This window comes from Melopsittacus undulatus, chromosome 10, assembly GCF_012275295.1.
Source record: "Melopsittacus undulatus isolate bMelUnd1 chromosome 10, bMelUnd1.mat.Z, whole genome shotgun sequence".
In the NCBI taxonomy this organism is placed as follows: Eukaryota; Metazoa; Chordata; class Aves; order Psittaciformes; family Psittaculidae; genus Melopsittacus; species Melopsittacus undulatus.
Window position 1 is genome coordinate 16,248,720 of NC_047536.1, and position 19,731 is coordinate 16,268,450.

Below are 19,731 nucleotides of genomic sequence, written 5' to 3' on the forward strand. Positions count from 1 at the left end.
TACTTAAATGCAGGGCTGGCTTTCCCTATATCCTTTGCCTGAAAAGTTTGTGACACAACATGTAATTGCAAGGAATGTGAAAGCAAGGGCTTGTACACAAGGTTGTCGCTTATGGCTGTAATGAGTTCTTAATTTACTAATCTTGGCTATTTCTTGAGGACAGAGTATTTTGTAAGAACCGGTTTGGGAGCCATAGCCCTCAGTCTGTTCCTCGTGCATTTGATGTTACAGATTTAAGTTTGAAGTTTGTGACTTAATCTGGTCACTGAGACTGTTGAATATAGTGTTGTTAGCGACCTTGTTCTGAAACTGGTTAGAGGAGCTTGGGTAGGACTGGGTGTACTGGCAGCTAGAATGGTGTTTGCATAGGTAGCAGCAGATTTAAAGAGAGAACCCATTGGCTCATTTTCATTTGCAAAAGTCATAACCTGAAAGAGTATGAATTTAGAATATATAGTTTATAGCAGCTACTAGAAATACATTCCTTTATAATAATTTTTAGATATGCTGTTTTAAATAAAAGCCAATTCCACACTTCTGCCAGAGTTGAAACAAGCTCTTGCAAAATTTATTTCTCCTAAAACTTTTACTAATAGCAAGATAACTGAAAATAACAAAGTTAAAGGTAACTTATCTGGTTTAAGACATGCTAAGATGAAGGTTAAATGTGCATATAATTACAGTAGAATAGTGTTTCTTAGTAGATGATCTTAAACATTGTTTGAAACCTGTGGAAAGAAAATGAAGTTATGGGGTTTTGTTTTGGTAAAAGCATCATTAAATAACTTGGTCATTCCCTCATCTTGCTTACATTATATGTAAGTGTTCTACTAGTACTGTACTTAAGAGGCTTTTTGTTCTCTTGGCTTCCTGTAGAAAATAAAGGCTTTTTTTTTGTGCTTAGTTTAGATTGCAGACAGGTACATAAAGTCATAGGTTTCTTAAGTTAAACTGGCACTGTTATCTATCTGTTCTCAAGAATAAGTAGTATCATCAGCTGTATGTCTTCCCATTAACTTGCTAAATAAAATATTAACACATTTTTCTTGTGCTTTCTATACTAATGTTATAATGAACTAAAACCACGTTTCTCCGTAGCTCATGGTCATGGCGCTGTGAATCTAGTGTGGTTGAGGCTACCAATGATAACATTGATTACAATCAGTACATGAGGGTACATTCTCATCTAGGTACCTAGAGTTTTGCTGGGCACTTGGTTTAAACACTGTTAGTTGCCTTTCAGTCAGAGTAGGTTGAAGTACTTTACTACAATGTGTTGGTATTGAGGTGTTAACTGTGCAAATGTGTACACTGTGCTCATGAGTGCGTGGCAGAATGAATTGCAGGTAGATATTCTCTGTAAGCAAGCTATAGAGGGACCTCTGTAGATACTAGATACCTAGATAGATACTAGGTCTATGAGGCTTGGAAGACTTTAACAGGACTAATGTCTTGCTGATACCCACAGGCTTCTGAGTATAGGGGTAAATTGATGCTGAAGCATGAAGTAAGAGCTATGTATGTGAAATGATCCTATGAAGTAGTCAGAAATGCTCAAGAGAACAGAAGGCAATACTATTTCAACTCACATGTTAAGTAAAACAGGTGCTGTAGTATTAAAAGTACTGTTTATATTGCTCTTCATAAAGCTGTTAGCATAAGTGGAGGTTCCCAAATTGTGGCATGCAGAATGTACAGTGCTCCTGATGTCAAGGGCAGTTAAGGGGAGACTTGCTGAAAAGTAATTATGCAGCTGGAACAGCTTCTGTCTAGAGACCTGAGGCACTGAGCAGCATAAAAGCTGTTTTTCATCTTGATGTGCATGTCATTTGCATGCCAAGGGTTAAACCCAGTCACTCTTAAAGCTCCCCAGACAAGCACAACATGCTCTAGTTGTAGGCTTTTCTGGGATATGATGGACCTGGCTTCCAAATAAGTGAGTATGAACTAGGTGTGTAGAAGTGTCAGACTGAGTTCAGGATGTACACAAGTCTGCTCTGTGCTTCTGGATTGCCACAAATTCCTGCAAGACTAACCAGGTAAAAGCATCTGCTTGCTCTTGTTCTACTGACAGTGACAATGCTTGAAAAGTTATATCTAGGAGCCTTGGCTTTTAAATAGTGAAAGATAAGTATAGGTAAATACCTGCTCAGGTAGCACCAGTGGATGTTTTCTGTTGGTTGAGATCTTCTTTTTCCATAGCTGGAGAGAGAAGAAGCAACAATTTAGCAAATTCATGACAGTGCAAAAACTTGTTTCTAACTTAGTTAATACCGAGTGTGCAGAAGTTGTATAAACCCCCAAGTGTCAAATGCACAGAGGCAAAGCTATTTTTAAAAGGCATGTGCATCTGTAGAGTGAATAGTTTTGACACAGGACTTTAAACCAGAATATTTCAGAAGTGAAGGCTACACTTGAATTGACCAAGATTAATTTTCCTATGTGCTTAGTATCTACCATCTTGGCTATTTCAGCACCTCTGAAAAGCAGGCTCAGCATTGACTTCAAGGTAGTCCAACAGCAACCCTCTGTAAGGCAGTTTTAATCTGTACTACCTGTTAGTAGCTTGTCAATTGTGTTCACAACAAATCTTGCATCCTCCTTATTGAAGCACATTGGGGGCTTGAATTTAAGCACGTTTCTTCCTGGTCCGTCTGTACTCAGTAGAATATATTCTTCCTTAAGTCTGGAAGGAAAATAGCAAGGAATTAGGTTTGCCTTTGTATGTAGTTCAGAAAAACTCAGCATCAGCATGTGGCTGTCCAGACAATGCCCTTCTGCACTGACTGGTTTCTTTTCCAGCCAGTTGGCTATATTTTAACTATTGAGTGGCAAGATTACTTTGTGTGCTTGCCTTGCACATGGCAGAACTACACCATTGTCCTTTGTACCTTGTTATTAGATACTCTGCTTCAGCTGTGGCTGGGGTCCTTTCTGCTTGATCCTTGATTAAGTCCACTCCAATGAATAAGCCAGAACCCCTTTAAAGGAAATAAAAATAGTTAAATCTATGCCAAAGGAAGGGAACTGTATGTGAACTAAAAAAGGTTCTTGTGAGACCAGACCTTTACTGCATGAGAATTACCTGATGTTTGGCTAGTGATAGAAAGGATCACTGTTTTGAAGAAATACAGTGATACAGCACAGACTTTTATCTGCTCAGAATGGCAGTGCAGGACTTGATGTTGAACATATTTTCCATCCAGCTCATTAATTCTGTTCTTGGTGCACTTGGAGTTCAAACAGGAAAGCGAGTTCATTTAGCAACTAATACATCAATAAAGCAGTACTGGCCTAGAGTGGCAAAGTAGATCAGGCTTTTGATAAGCTTCAAGTTGGTTTTAATCTGATGTACAGCAGGCTGTTGGATTTTTTTCTGAAAACACTGATTTAATGAGTATCTTAAAACTATATCAGTTTGAGTGTGAAACAAAGAAAACGGCTAAAAACTGTAAATAAGGTACTGATACCTGACATCACCAATGATGGGATGCTTCATTTTCTGCTCCTTGAGTAGCTCCATCAGGAAGTTGCCTACTACTGTGGCATGAGCCTGAAGGTGTTCCTTCTCAATCACATCTAACACAGCTAATCCAATCGCACATGAAACAGGGTTTCCTCCAAACTGAACGCAGGAGAGGAATGCACATAGCATGGAAAGGGAAAAAAGATGCAGATGTCACTGAGAGTGTGGCCTCAGTGATGTATGAGCATACTGCCATTTTTAGCAGATGGAGGCAGTAAATAGAAGGCTATGTACTAGAAAGATAAAAATGATACAAACAGAAACTGAGTTATAAAGATTAATAAAAAATGCATGATTATCCCATTTTAATACTTACGACTGCTGTAGAGGAGAGTTTGGGGGACTTACTGTATTAAAATACTCAACTCCTGTGGCTGCAAATGCTTCTGCAATTTCTGTTGTTGTTGCTACGCAGGCAATAGGGTGCCCATTTCCTATTGGTTTCCCCATAGTGACAATATCAGGTACAAAGTCTTCTCCCTGCAGCTGGAATGCCCAAAAGTGCTTGCCAACCCTGCCAAAGCCAACTTGAATTTCGTCAGCAATAAATACACCTCCTGCCTTGCGCACATGCCTGTAACGTAAGAGATTTTATTGTTTCTTACAGCAAACAGAACATAGTATTTGCTGTTTAAAAACATGCAGACAGCATTACTTTGCAAACTTACATGGAAACAAACTTGTACAGGCCTATATTCTGCATTATATATTTAAAAGCAGATCGTTGCCATACAAAGTTTACCTCCTAACATGAAGGCACAGGCAATTTCCTTCCTATCAAGCTGTATGCTACAGCAGGCAGAGAAATTCTCTTATCTATAGTTCACAAGTACATTAAATTTCAAAAGATAATGAATGTCCACTTACTCTGCAGCCTTCTGAAAATACCCTGCTGGTGGAATGATTTGACCACCCACACTTGGCAGAGACTCAGCAAAAAACGCAGCAATCTGAAATAAGAAGTAGCATGGCCACAATACAGAAAGTTGTGGAAACTGTGTTAACAGCAAGCTCTTTGGCATTCGATGCTTCTTGCATTATTACGTGATCTTTCCTCTTTGACAAGTCTGCCACTTGGCTCAATGATCCTGAATGGCATTGGCAGACAGCTGTGCTCAGTTCTAAGGCAAGACAAATGGTTAAGGAAGTCACTCCTTACCTTTCTGCCTCTCTTCTGTGCTTGCTCAATAATATATTTCACTTCATTAGCATAGGCTGTTACTGAATCTTCATGGTCTTCTCTGTAAAGGCCCCTGTATGTGTCTGGAACAGGAGCCTGTGCAAAGGAACAGTATCTTGTGTTCAATACATTGGAAATAAGACTTCATTCAATTGACAAGTAGTTGGTAATTATAGTGTGAAGTACATACCACGTGGACCCATTCCTTCTGTCCTTCTAGATTTCTGAATTTATATGGGCTTATGTCAATCAAGGATGTCAGATGTCCATGGTAAGCACTTAAAAAACAATTAGTAGAACTAAAGAGTAATTTCCTCAGTATCAACATGTTCTTTAGGATTAGCATTCCTGATAGCTCAAGAGTAGCTAGGCTCTTGGTAGGAGTACAGTCACTTAAGATGAGAACAGCTCTGCAGTTTCTATCAGTAAGCTTTAGTATTAGTTGGATTTCTTTGTGTACTGAATACAAGGGATGCAGAGGCACAGTACCCCTTAGCAGTGGTTTGCCTGAACTAGTGACTACAATCACAGCAGTGTTTAGGTCATAAGCACTATTACAGGATTGCAGGACTGGAAGGGACATGGCTGTCCTACTTCCGAGTATCCTCCAAGGATGGAGTATCCATTGTCCCTGTGCATTCTGTTCTCATGTTTGACTACCTTCATGGTAAAGGATTTTATTCCACTGTCTCATCGTTAGAGTGCCTTTGGATATCAACTTATCTTGGTTGCTTTTTCTTCCTGTCATCATGTGTCTTCAGGTCTGGCTCCATTTTTCTGCTCCTTCCCACTAGGGAGTTGTAGCAGCAGTCAGATATCTCTCTAAACATCTCTTGCAGCTGCACAAGCCCTGTTTCCTTAACCTCTCAAGCCTGTGGCTCCCTACCCATTGTGGCAGGCCACTGTTGGCCACCTTCCAATATGTCAGTGTCTCCCATGGACTGGAGAAGCCAACCTCAGGGCTGGTCTTGCAAATACTGAACATAGGAAAATTACATCCCTTAACTTCCTGGTGACAATCTTCCTACTACAGCAGGCTTCAGAAATGCTGTGATCACAGACCAAAACTGAGCCTTGTACCCCCACAGTAGATAAAACTGTCAATATACTTACTCATCTAAAACTATAACATCCTCATGTTTTGTGTACTGTCGAGCCAGTCTTAGGGCGAGATCATTGGCTTCAGATCTACAATTGAAAAAGTCAGTAAGTGTCTTATTGTGGATGTGAGTTTGGAAATTCTAATCCCCCCTTGCAATGCTGTTTGTGTCTGCAAAGAACAGAACCTTATGCATGTTGCTCACAGATCCCCTAGTAGTCAGCACTAACTAGATAGGACTGTTCACCAGAACAGAATCTATCTTAAAAAGCTGGAGTACAGGAACTATGGAAAAAGAGTTGTTTTAGCTGTAGGCTGCTTGGCAATATCTGCCCCCCAGCAGAAATATGCATTGCTACTAAAAATAATTTCCAGTTCAGAAGAGAAGTCAGACCAGAAGGTAACATAGTAAACATTTACATTATAAGGCACTGGATTATAAAATACTAAATAGAATTAAAACCTTCTTAAGTGAAGCACTAACTTAGTTTCCTGATTGATAGAGAGCTTACTAAATGTAAACTTTAGAGTCACTGATGTTCTAAAAAGGACCAACCACAGTTTCTGCAAACACAAAACCCCCAAACCACAGCTTTTGGCAGCATCTAGTCATCCGTAGCAAATAGTGCAACTGGCTTTTGATAAATGAGTGTTGCACTTGCCTACATACACCTGGACAGAACAAGGGATCAATTCTAACATAGCCAACTTACCCAGAATTCAGAAAATAGAAGGTGCATAACTTCCCAGGCAGTGTTTGTGAAAGTCTCTCTGCATAATCGACTAAGTTGTCATGGAGGTAACGGGAATTGGTATTTAACAGTTGACTTTGTTCATGTGCTGCTTTCACTACAGCAGGGTGACAGTGTCCAACTGCAAGAGAGTGTTAGAATGCTTTGAGACTTAATCTGTGTCACCCATGATGTTCATTCCAATATTAACTTAATGCTTGTATTTCTCTGATAGTACAGAGGTATCAGTAAGGCATTAATAATGCTGTCAGCTGAAGCCAGTGTTAGCACACCTTGTATGCTTCCTCTACAAGGGGTTTTTCCCCTCCCTCAAAGTGTTTGAAGTTGCTGGACACTGTACTTTAAGGGTTGTAGTTGATACTGGAAATTGATTCATTAGAACAAATAGTGTCTAATTTTGATATTTGGATCTAGGCATAATGTAGGGGTTGGGGAATGTGTAGGTGAGCTTTACCATCAAAGGATTATTAGCCCTGCTATGGTGTTAGTGACAACACTGACACGTTAGCTATTTCAAATGCAATAGTGAAGTAGCAGCTGCTTCCTAATGCATGGTTAAGGAACCACACTGAGCAGCGGTCCTGTGACTGTTTGCTTAGCAGTAACTTAACCCAACAGAATGTCAAGCTGTTTGTTAGCTTTACAGTTGGGTGCTTTGCTTGAGCTTTCATGGAAAAACGCTGCAACTTTTGGCCAAGCACGTCTCTAGGAAGACAGAACAGGAAGCGAGTCTGGAAAGCACATTCACACACTCAGAAAGTCAAATGTGAGCTGTGGTTTCCCAGACTATAGGCTCTGGAAAGGTTTCTCCCACTTTTCCTATTTAAACAAACCTTCCCCCAACACAACACAGTTTTGGTAAAAAGAACTGATTGTTCCTTGTTCTGCTTAGAAAAACATGGTATTAAATAACATGATCTTGAACTTACCATGAGCAACGTTGTTGATGCAGTCAAGGTATTGTCTTCCATTCTCATCATACATATACTGGCCTTTTGCCTTGACAATCTTCACAGGATCATTAGAGAAGAACAGCTTGCAGGAAGAGCTGTGGCAATCAGAAAGGAAAACAAATCTTAGTGAAGTCCAGAAGTTGCATAGTTGATTCCATAGGTAATACCTGCAGTTCAGTCAGTTAATGAAAGGAGAGATGTTGCCCCAGGTTGCCATCCTGATTCTGGCTCCTAAAGTTACATTGTGTTAGACTTACAGGGAAAAACAAATGCTCCAGAACGGAAAAACCTTCACTAGGAATTTAGCCACAGCATTTGGTACCTACCTCTGTAGTTTCATCCAGTCTTAACTGTGGTTCTTTATGGTCTGTGCTGTTTGCCCTTCATGTCTTGAAACCCTTGTTTGGTGTCTCTAACCTTGTGATTGTTCTTATTATGTACTTGCTCAGGTCCTGATTTCCTGGGTAGTGTGTAGCTGAGATTGTTGCATCTGTATAAAGCTTCACTAACCTTAGTTGAAACCTTGAATGATCTTATAAAGTTGGGTCTATTCAGTGTGTGTTTCACTTACTAAATAAGTCACCAAACAAAATTGAACCAGGTATCTGCCTAAGTCTGACTTGCAGAGATTTGACTCTTAAGGAGCACTGTCAAATGTTCATGCCTTGTTTAGCAAAAGATTTCTTATACAAAAATACAATAATTTGACCATAAATACAAAATTGTGGTCAAATGAACACCAGAAGACAAGGATAAAATGAGAAACTGCTTCCCTGTACAGGAATTCCTGTGCTTTCTATGTGAGCTGGCAGTGGAATGGTGAAACAGTTGGGTTTTTGTGAGCTTGTCCTGACTGTTGAGCAGACGCTAAGGAAGCACGTAGAGAGGCCTGGGCTTTGTTCCTGGTGCCAGGAAGAAGATGAAATACAGAGTGTTCTTCAGGTTTGTGCAACTGGCACAATTCTAATTCCAGCATTTACTTGCAGCCCAATTCTTGGGTTCATAAAATAGGTAGAGATTAAAATAGCCTTGGTTTGGAATGCATAAGGAACAATATGAATGCATTCCCAGTTACATACAACAGTTCTGCTGCTGCTCCTGGTAGCAGTTCACACAACTAAATTCTTGAGGTCAGCTGAAGCAGTATAAGCAATTAGAAGCTTGGAACAGAGTCTTAGTGCTTCATTCCATCACACTGGGCAGACACGTTGTTAATGGGTCACGGTTCTGGTGTAATAGAAAGTTTTCTGGAGTCCAGGGTGTAGCACTGGGTAGGTTCAGCCCCGTTTCTGTTCCCAGCAGCTGCTTTCTCAGCAGGTTAACGTTTAACCAGGCACGTTAGACACCACACCACTGTTCTCCTTCAGTTCCATAACCCCTTCCTCCCTTAAGAAGAGCTAATCGCTGTTAATTACACCAGTACCATCAGCCTTTGCACGCTAACAGCGCCGGCTGCCCCCGCTATGCTGCTTGGGTTAACCTTAACCGGAGCTCGGTCGATTCCCCCGGGGCACAGCCCCGGTGGGCTCGGAGCAGCCCCCGACAGCACTTACCCGATGAGCCGCCGCCGCAGGGCCAGGGTCTCGTCCCGGGAGCGCGGCTCCGGCCTCATGACCGCGATCGGGGCCCGGCCCGGCCTGGAGCGGAGCCGCCTCTCCCGACGGTGCCCGGGCTGGGGCGGAGCTCAGCTCGCCCCGCGGCGCCCCCTGCGGGCCGCACCGAGCGCTGCCGTGGGAGGGCGTCAGCGCTGTGACCGTGCTCCCTTATCGCAGCGGCCAGCCCCGGCCGCGCCCCGCTGGCATCCCAGCCACAGCTTGCGGCAGGCTGATTGCACGGGGAGGAGAGCAGGGGCTCGGGCACTCACCAGGCGTGCAGGCTCCGCCGGCTGCGAGGCTGGACTCTTCCAGCGTCAGGGGTGGTGGCTTCGCCTCCGAGGTCCCATAGCACAAACGGGAGAAGCTGCAACCACTGGGGTCCTGCAAGGTGGCTTGTGTAGAAACTGGACCACGGGGTGTTGCACCACTGGGTGGTGATTGTGCAGCCTCAGCTCCCAAGCACCTCAGAGGAAGTAACATTTCTCTGGGCTCTTAAGGACCACTATTACAGCTATATCATAACATTCTCTGTCTAGAAATACTTATGGAATGATAAAGTTTCTTTTATAGTTGAAAATAATTTGAAGTGGTGGCCGAAGTGTTACAACTTTAGTAATTTTCCAACACCTACTTGTGTTGAAGTAGACTAATTAAAAGTGAAACCAAATCAGTGGCAGTGTTGTGGAATCATGGACTAGTTTGGGTTGGAAAGGATCTTAAGATTATCAAGTTCCAACCCCTGTGCCATGGGCAGGGACACCTCACACTAAACCGTGTCACCTATGTACTCTTTGACATACAGGTAAGACTTGACTGACTACTGTAGAGCCAATCCTAGGACAGGCCATAGTTAGGATTAAAAGAGGAAATGCTATCATAAGATTAGAATAATCATCTCCCTGTTCCTGTTTGTTTGGGAAATAGGAATAAAGAACCAGAACTGACATTCTGGGATGAGTTGAGTCCTCTGCCACTGAAGGTCTTGTATCCCATAACTGAGTTTATAAACTTAACAAGCTCCATTTTAAAAGATGCTGGATTTCTTTCTTCCTGCCAAGTACATGTTCACATTCTTTGTTTTAAACTGACAACATCTGTTAACAAGAGTCCAGAAAATGGAGCAAACCCTTTAAAGCTACACACTTGGCAGACTGTGTTGCTGACTAAGTATAGCCACCAGTAATTATCTTTAGTTGCAGTTATTTGATAAACACAGGAGCATTTTAAACTTAGTGTAATATGGAGAACCCAGACCCGAATTGCTGGGCATTTAAAATCAGATTGAACTTAGGAAGTCAAACAGTCTGTGCTTAAAAGTCAGGTTTTAAGTCACAAAAGACAGTGGAGCAAGAGTTACGAATGACTGTTAATCTTTATTTGAACTCTTGTCTGGTTAAGATATTTAGTAGCTATTTATAATAACAACCTGAACATTTACAATTTGGGAAGTGTACTCTTGGTTACAAATGCAGAGTTCATTATACATATTCACACAACTGAAAAAGCAATCTGTACAGAGAGACCGTTCTTTAAAACCTAATCTTTGCTTTTATTACAGAAAGCACAAGCGAAAACATTTTTGGAGGTCTCAAGCTAATTCCTGTACTGTCCATTACAGCTTTAAACTAGAAATACACAATGCAGTACTAATTAATACCATTTTAACATGTTAAAACAATGGCTAAGAAATACTGTTACTAATGCCTTCATTTTAAAAGGAGTTGTTCCCCAAAGAAATGAGCAAATAGAATACTTCCCGTGGCACATAACATGATTAAAAAAATCACAGGAGAGTTTGCAAATAGAGATGTTAAGTACATTTTCTGTATTCTTAATATCTATATATATTTCTTCCTTAAAAGGTGATACATTTTATGGAGATTTAGTCAGCTTTGTATAAAATACCATGTAAATACATTCAAAACAAAACCAGTTTCCGCAAGGTGTCCAAACTGCACACACACAAATAGCCCTTTCTCCTCTGAACAGCCTTACTGGAGTGATGCAACCACTCTCATAAATAAGGGACACTTGCATAATGTGGTAGAGGATTAAGCACTATCAGCATCATTTCAAAACAGATAAAAGCACACACTGCGTGTATTTCTCTAAGCTGTGTACAAACAAGTGAGATTTTCATTTGGATTTTAGATACCAGCAGGTACGGTTTCATTATGTTGATACAGAAATGCTAGTTTTAAAACATCCAAAGGAATTTAATGCAACAGAACAAGCGATTGTCAGTTTTGACTGCAGTGTTTTGTGCTGAACATTCATCATACTGAGTGGTTTTTTTTAAGATACAAGAAAAGAACCCCAAACAGTAACACAAAAAGTTGCTAGGTTATTAAATGGTCCATAAAGCTGCACTCCCTCTATGGAACTAACCAGCAAACACAACAGGACTACAATAATTCTAGCTGGTGGCAGTTTGCTACCTCTCCTGCTTCATTTGGCAGTTCAGTGGGTACGTGGGTGCTTTGCAAAAGCAGGTCCTAGTTCTTTAATGTAGATGCAGAAATGCAAGTTTGATGTGCCCTCCTCACCTATACTTAATGAATTAATGTAAAATGCACTTTTCAAAGTAAAGCATGCAACACAATGCTTAACAGCATATAAAAATACAGCAAGTGGTATTAGTGTCATTTACAGATACCTGGGACATCTCCACTGTGACTTTCTGTTCCTTACTATCTACATTCCATAGGAAATCCCACACTGACACACAAGTGAACTGCCTGTTCCACAAAACCACACAACTATGAAGCAACTCTTACAGAATTCAGTGAATAGGGACAGATTGTTGTCCCGAGATGTAGGAAACCCACAAATATTCATAATGCATTTCTTATTCCACTCTGTTGTCAGTAATGCCACTTCTTATGCATTGAAAACTCATGTTTCCCAGCTTTCCTGTGGTTTTTCCCCAGGCTCTCTACAGCACTATAGAGTCACACAATCTATTAAGTCCTTTTTCCATTCTTTTCTAAGTGACAGGTTTTCAGCACTTACTTTAGTTGCAGATTACACAACAGACATGTCTTTTTGTTGTGCCATCTAATGATACCACAACCCTATGGAACAGTTGTAGCAGTTCACCTGGGGACATGACAATACTAGGAAGTAATTTTTAGCTTAAAATATATTAATAAAGGAAAATTAAGTTTAGGAAATGGAGTTTTTTTGCTCACTGGTTTGCTTCAGTCTGCAATAGGTTCCTCAGAGTGGAGCTGTGAAGTATTTCAAACGGTGTTAATTGCAGGATTACAGTGGGGGACACAATTAAAAAGCAGGTAAATGACAGACTGGACTGTCCTGTAAGGTTGGCAAGGTCAGTCAGTATAGAGATGGCCTTGGCAGGTTAAAGTGTCTCAGGCCTCTTGACATATATCCAGATACTTCACCCCTTGCTTGAAAAGCTTCCTGGTTAAACAACTGGAAGGCTGGCTATGCTACTTAGTATGTCAGCAGATACTTAACAGGTGAAACTTTGGAGCTTCAAATGAACTGAAGCAGTACTGGGGTTTTTATTCCACCCTTGGGCACCTATTGAGGATGCTCCTTGCTATGTTAGTGCAAGTTGGAACCAAATTCACTGATTTGAATTCAGTCAGATGCCTACAGTGTTTGTTCAGGATAAGTGGTTTGGGGACATGTCAATGTTTGTATTTTTATAAGTTGTTATTATATTTCTGCATATCTTAAATATAAATCTGTTGTCTTTAAAGAACATAATACAAAGCTTCCATACTCTGAAACGTAAAAGTGGAAACCTGACAGATAACCTACTACAGATAGATTTTATTTGTATAACCCTTGTTATTGCAACAGTGGGGCTAAGAAAACCTCAAAGACATGAGAGTATGATGGTATTTCCCAAGAAAAAAATACTAGTTTTAGAAAAATAGATCAATGTTTCTATCTATGCACTCCTGTTTTACAGATACCCTTTTCAAAAGGTATGCCCACCCCCGTGTGTGCTGTCCATTAAGGGGCAGTGTCACAACTTTAAATCTGCATTAAATTTGTCCGGTAGTATAAAATGTGTTTGTCTCTTGAAAGAAGATCTCCTGCAGAGGGCAGCATTAAATCAGTATTCAGTGGCCAGGAAAGCTAAGCTCTAACACTCGTTTATAATGCATATTAAATGTACAGGCTAATAAGGCACAGTTACATTGACCAAGGATGGTTATTTACCCTTATGATAAAGCTGGTAATTTCTGGCATCTTACTATTTTAATTAAGCTGTGCATTACAGATGGGTGAGTTCTTTATTGTGGCCTAAGAGTCTGCTCTATTTTGCTGACTGCAGAACCGTATGCTACATACAAAAATTCATGGCTTCACTCTGAGCTGTGGGCTGGTGCGATAGCAAATGCTGCAGACTGAAATCTCTGCTGGTGTAAATCTAGTTCACTGCTGCAGCCAACACATTTGTGCTTGGCTACAGCAGCTGAAACGGGACACTGAGCTTTGCACATGGGGGGAGAGAAGAAAGGAGGCAAACTAGAACACAGGCTTTCTGGTGTGAAAGCCTTGGTCATCACAAACAGGCTTCCTGGGTTGCGGGTTGCTCTGACAACCTCCAAACCATGGGTAATGACCTCTGTCATTCTCCATGGATTGCTTTTTGTCACTGACCGATAGCATGTCTTCAACTGCTGAGACCTCAAATGTGTTGTCACTGCTTTGCTCAAGGATTTTATATGCTGAATTACATGAAAATTGAAATTCTGTAATTATGAAATTACAGAAGACAAAAGCTCCCCTAAATATTTCACCTGTCGGTTTCCTAAAAAGAAAACACATCAGGAAGTCTTTTATCATTAAAAGAAACACTCTTATTTTTAAACACACAGGAGAAAGATCCATTTGGAAATAAATTCATCACCATCATATATACAGCAGGTATAGAAGCAGCGTGTACAAAACAGGCAGCACCCCTGGAGAGTGAAACAAAGCATGTGGCAATATCTGGATTTGATTTTTAACTAAAATTCCAGTACATTAAGGCTTGGAAACAGGTTCAGCTTGGAGTCAGACTGTGTTTTCTCTGCCACCTGTTTCATAGTCCAGAGAAATATTCCTGCCCTCCCTGGCCAAGGCCACCATTCAGCTGCAGATCTCCCCTGCTCCATCAGCCAGATCAAGCTGCCAGCACATTTTCAGCACTGGAGTTACAGACATGGGGGTTATTTTCCCATGTTCCCTTTCCCACAAAAGCTTTAGGGAGCATTCCCAAAGCTGACACTTGGGAGCAGCATCACCTCTCCCACGCACCGGGGACCAGACAGTAGCAGTTCTGGTGTTAGTCACGTAATGCGTTTGCCGTGTACACAGAGCTTTATAGATCAGAACCTTTTTGGAGGTTTCAAGGGAGTTCTTGTGCCCTCAGGATTCAGTTTGGGAACTCTGCTTCCAAAACTGATTGGACTACAGGGTGTTAGAGAGAGGATGTTGGTAGTAACTGGAAAGATGGTTGTTAGCTACAATTTTAAATAGAACAAGCCTTAGAGAAAGCTGCTTGTCCTCTGTCCCTGGGCACAGGCAGACATGGTTTTTCTTAACATAATGGCAACCAGCATGCTTTCATGGTCAGTTAAATTAGACTGAGGAATTTGGGTTTGTAAACTAGAAAACAAAGATAAAACACAAGTTTGGCTGGGCTTCAGGTTCCCCCAAGATCACTAACTTAAAGCGTGTCACCCAAAATATCTATTGCTATGAACGTAACATATACTTTAGTGACAAAGATAAATCCATTGCTCAGTCTCAGACTGACCTATATTTCACCAGCATTATTAGCAGCCTCCCTGTCTATCATCTTTACTGCTGCTGACATCTAGCGGCAACACTCAGCTGTATTTCTGAATGCCTTTAAAACAAGCTTACATTCTTTCAAACCAGAGCAGGGGGGATAAAGGTTTCCTAGGGGGAAAAACGCTTTTAAGAGGCTGAGATAATGACTGAATGTGACTGAGCCTGCCAGTACTACCTACGAGTAAAATGTATCTTTGTGAGCTATTTGCAAACTCAGAAGTATTCACAAAGACCCACATAAACATTTTCATATGGAAGGAAAAAAAAAAGCAATCAACTGATCCGGCCTGGATTTGCTGAGCAAAGCACATCTTTTTTTAACTCTTCCCAATAAGATCATGGCTGAACAAACTGCTCCTCTAAATATGTGTGTGTGGAAGGCATGTGAAGTCTAAACAGATTTCCTCTTAGACTGTGCAGTCCCTACAGAAGTCAGCAGTGCCTCTAATGCAGTCTGTTGACGTGCATGGTACAATTAGTAAGGAACACTCAGAAGAGTCAGGATATAAAGGCCAAACGCACCAATCTCAGCTGAGAGATGGGAAGGACTTTGAGTGCAGATCACAGTAAAACCCCTTGTACCTTGTTGTGTTCCCAGGAGCTCTGTCTCCACAGGTCTCAGCTGCATTTACAATGGAAGGGATTGCTAGAGTAGAAATATCAGCAGCAGATCCTCGGAGATCTTCTGGTTAGTCCCTCGTAGCTGGAGTGGCAATGGGTGCTGTGTACAGCAGGATCCATACCTGCCAGCATTTATGGTGGAAACGACAGTGGCAGAAGTCCAGAGAAGCTGCAGTGTGTATGTGTGCAGTCAGACATCTTGAACATCAGAGTTGCCACGGGTGTATAGATGGATCTCCTCTGTGCTGGACTCACCATGTTTGGGATGCAGAACAAACCAATGCAGAAAAGGCACTTTCCTGGGAATTTTCTGGGATGTTCACTAAAAGGTTTGGCAGCTGAGGTGATAGCACTGATGGTTATGGGCATCAGAAGCAGCACTGTACTAGGAAGAGAATTCCAGCCTTCCTCCTTGACTGGCATGGAAATGCTGTGAGTGGTCAAGCTGTAACCCCTTAACCCCCCAGTTAGGTTCAGTGGATGCAAAACGGGTTCTCTTCCTCCATCACAAACGTGTTGGGTTCTGTGGCTGCAGAGGAGGCTCTGTGCTGGGAGGGGGACGGCTGCCATGCAGAGCGGTGACAGCAATAGGTAAAGCACTATTCTGGTATTCTGTATCAATGTTTTGCAGGCCTGGCAGTGGTCACAGTTGATGCCTACAAGCACTGGATATTCCACAAGTTGAAGACGGAATACTGACTTGTTTACCTGAAGATAATAGGACTTCGGGGTATTTCCTCAGAGAAAATATAAATTTTAATATAATTTCATAAGCTTTGGAGGTTAGCTTGTCTTGTAGCTTCAGTGATATCAAACTTCAAGTAGGAGCTAGATAGAAAGCTGTTTAGTTTTTGCCAGCGTATGTAAAACAAGACTTTTCTATCTGCATTGTAGATTGTTTGTGGACACTTCCAGATTCTTGTGCTTTCCGCAGTCATTCTGAGGACTGAACTCTCATTGATACCCATAGAGGTTCCATCAACAGGACACGTGCAGGAATTTGAGTGTAGAAGCCCACAGCGTGGTTTGGAATAGTGAATTGCTTTTAGTTTGGAGATGACTGGGGGAAGATGGGAAGAGCAACTGTACATTAAGGGAACAATTACAGATCTTCTTCCCCATGACATCAATGAGAGATTTGCCTTCAACCTTCCACAGAAGAAGATTTTTAGCTTTAATTTGGGACAGTAAAGGGGTTTTTCAAAAGCACTAAAAAGACAGTGGGAGCTTGTTCAGCTGCTCCTGATGCCTTTAAAAACCCCGCCACCAAAAGTGATAGCTAACAACATGAAATGGAAGTAAATAAAATGCATTTTCATTGCTGTTTTGAGTTACATAATTCTTGTTTCTTGATTTGTTAGTTGATCTGAATTTACATGGATTTCAGCTATATGGTGGCCAAGAAAATGGTCAGTAACTGGTAAAGATTGCAGAGGACAGCCACAAAGCAAGCAATGTGTAGGTGTAGACCCTAAGAGGGTAACAAAAACAGGTAACAGAAGTTCACTGCCTACAGCCATAAGTCTTTTGTGCCCACATCTACCAATCTAGATGGCCTTTTTAGCATTTACCAGCAGATAACAGATGTTCCCAGATGACTTAAAGGCATTCAAGGACACATAGGACCCAGGCATAGATAAGACCTCACAGACATCAGTCAAATGTCATTGCATGGAGCACTGAGCATGTTCCTGCTGCTCTTCAGAACACAGAGCAAGAACTCCCTTAGCGCTAGGTCAGCTTGTGCAGACAGATTGCCCCTGGATGCGTGCATCCTTCCTCTGGCAGCAGCTCCATAAGAGATGCAGCAGAACAAGGATCTAACAGGGGGTTCAGCTCTACTCAGTGCACCAGAAATGACTCCCTTCTGTGTTCTCTAAAACCCAGGCCACAAAGAGCCCTGATACCATGATTGGGCCCTTAGTTTCACCCCAAAACTCCCACACAGAGCCTAGCATCTTGTATTGGGCTAAAGTATTTCCTCCAGAAATGAGCTATTAAATCAAAATGGCATTAAAGTGATGGGGATTACATCCCTGGTCTGGTGAGGATTAACCAGTCTCACCATTAAAAAGCCATGTCTGTCTGTATTTGATTTTTGTGTAGCTTTAGCTTCTATCCATTGGATGGATATTTGTACATCTTTCCCTGTTAAGTCTAAAACCTCATTAATAGAAAGTGTCTCCTCCCTTTAAAGGAATCTTATTGCTTCTTGATCTTCACTGTAAGCTGAACAGACTCTGCTGTAAGCTATTTTCCTCCCTGAAATAACTTTTTATGGCTCTTCACTGCACAATCTCTTATTTTTTACATCATCTTTAAAACTGAACAGTGGAATAGTTGGCACATTTTTAATTGGATCTCATTTATGCCATACGCAAATACCAAAATCATAATCCTCCTTTCATTCATTACCCTGCTCTGCATGGGATGAGCCTGAGACAAGGTAACCTAAAGAAAGATACTGAAAAAGAGGAGAAGAAAGAGGACAAGGGGGATGTGCAGAGTTACTGAGTTACAATTAAAACCATGTGAACCAAGAAAAATCCAACGCAAATGAACCCTACAAACCAAACCAGTTAAATACTCCAAATTCCCATGTTCTGGGAGCCCCAAAAGCAACATTATGTGCTCTGTTGTCTAAGAACAGAATAAAACAGAGCCCTCCCTGTCCTGCAACTCCCTGCACTGAAAGTACCACTGGGTTTTTGTGGTTTGGAGTCCTGCAGTGAAAGGTCCTTGAGGAATTCGGGGTCTGCAGTAACCAAGTGCTGGCACATCTTCAGCCACAGACCCAGGACAGGACCCAGAGGTGCTTCCTCTTAATAAAAGCAAGCTTTTCTTGATAGTAGTGGAAGTAACCACACGTCGTCGAGGTGGTTCCGTTTAGCCAAAGAACTGCTATTTCCATCCCACCAAGAGCAGGTAGCAATGACTGGAGCTTGGCTTTGTCTCCTCTGCAAGTTGCAAGTCCTTTTGGTTGACCCCGATGATACATAGCAGCTTCTCCTGCATTTTTAGGGCTGCAGCCTTTTTTTCTTCTTTGTTTTCAGCCAGGTTTTTTCACCCTTTTAATGTGCATGTGCAATGCAAGTACAGAATTGAGGGGCAAAAGAGGACAGGGATCTCTCCCTCTTGCATGCGGTAAGGCACAGAAGGCAACACACTGTCCAGTAGTATTAGTTCACACAGCAACACAGCAGTGAACACTGTTTATTTCCAGCTACTGTCAGTGGTACCTGTATCAAATCCTGACGTTATCATGTGTTATCTTATGGGTTTGGGAACTTTACAATATTTTCAGAGTCCAGCAATGACGGAATCCAGTATAAAAAAAGGTCAATATATTACTGTTGAAAGGTTTTTTTTTCCTTTTTTTATACAAAAATTAAAAAGATCCAAATATATCACATTATTTACATACTGTGCTTCATGCTTAGAGATCACTGAAAAAGAGCACACAGACAAACATTCTAATCAGAGAAACACTCCATTCATTACACTTAGTAATCTCATCGTTAGTATTATGAGGATTGGCATTCAGATTTCTCTTCATATTAACTTTACATCTACATAGCTTACCACAGAATTAAAAACTTTGACATGCTAAGGGTGTGCTCAATTCTAATCAAGGGTTTGCATCCAGTTAGTAACATGCTTGCTGTTAACTCAAACTGTGTCCATATACCACATGTCTGAAACTGGGTTAGTGATTCCACTCAGCTTCACTGCCCTACCTTTGCTGGAGAATGAGGTTACAGCCTCCTGCAAGTCTGGATCAAGCCCTCATCTTACAGGGGAAAATGTCTCCTCACTCTGCCTTTATACTTGCAACCTCTGGCTGTTGTGGCTGTGTGAAATGGTAGGAACTCCCTGATCACCCGCACCCAGATTCACTGAGTGGAGTACTGAAGCCATGTAGTGATGGTGGATTGTAATTACAATGGCACAAAAGTCTTTGTTTGGAAAGAAATGTTTTGTAACTGCAACAAAGAGTTCATCCACTGTAAAAGTCTCAGCTAGAGGGTGTGGGCTAAGTCACACCAGCACATTTTGCAGAGTGATGCAGTCTTTGTATAAGTGGTTCCTAAACTGCCTGGCCCATAATAAAAGCCTAGCCTGAGCAAGCCTGGAAAAAGGGCATTGCTACCCACAATATCAACAAGAATGAGATGTCATTTTTGG

The 19,731-nt window shown here is 41.5% G+C and overlaps 3 protein-coding genes across 6 annotated transcripts in view; 1 reads left to right on the plus strand and 2 right to left on the minus strand.

Moving 5' to 3' along the window:
* HNRNPAB (heterogeneous nuclear ribonucleoprotein A/B) overlaps positions 1-16,885 on the plus strand; it is a 25,693-nt gene extending 8,808 nt beyond the window's left edge. For 2 of the 4 annotated variants that reach the window (XM_034067132.1, XM_034067135.1), the window contains one exon: positions 16,178-16,885. The gene's annotated coding sequence lies outside the window, so the exon portion shown is untranslated. The remainder of the gene's footprint in view (positions 1-16,177) is intronic. The other 2 variants (XM_034067134.1, XM_034067137.1) reach the window with 1 other exon arrangement.
* PHYKPL (5-phosphohydroxy-L-lysine phospho-lyase) lies at positions 491-9,137 on the minus strand. The gene is made up of 13 exons (XM_005147233.3): positions 9,064-9,137; positions 7,487-7,605; positions 6,519-6,678; positions 5,820-5,894; positions 4,897-4,984; positions 4,686-4,802; positions 4,394-4,476; positions 3,875-4,100; positions 3,471-3,625; positions 2,892-2,981; positions 2,556-2,686; positions 2,146-2,202; positions 491-728 (listed from the first exon to the last, which is right to left on the minus strand). Exons 1-12 carry the CDS (start codon positions 9,120-9,122, stop codon positions 2,150-2,152), a joined length of 1,356 nt encoding a protein of 451 aa, XP_005147290.2. The 5' UTR covers positions 9,123-9,137; the 3' UTR covers positions 491-728; positions 2,146-2,149.
* The window catches only part of COL23A1 (collagen type XXIII alpha 1 chain), a 181,767-nt gene continuing 172,494 nt past the window's right edge, over positions 10,459-19,731 (minus strand). Inside the window, exon 28 of the mRNA XM_031047443.2 lies at positions 10,459-18,992. Within this exon, the coding sequence (XP_030903303.2) occupies positions 18,990-18,992 (3 nt within the window). The 3' untranslated portion in view covers positions 10,459-18,989. The remainder of the gene's footprint in view (positions 18,993-19,731) is intronic.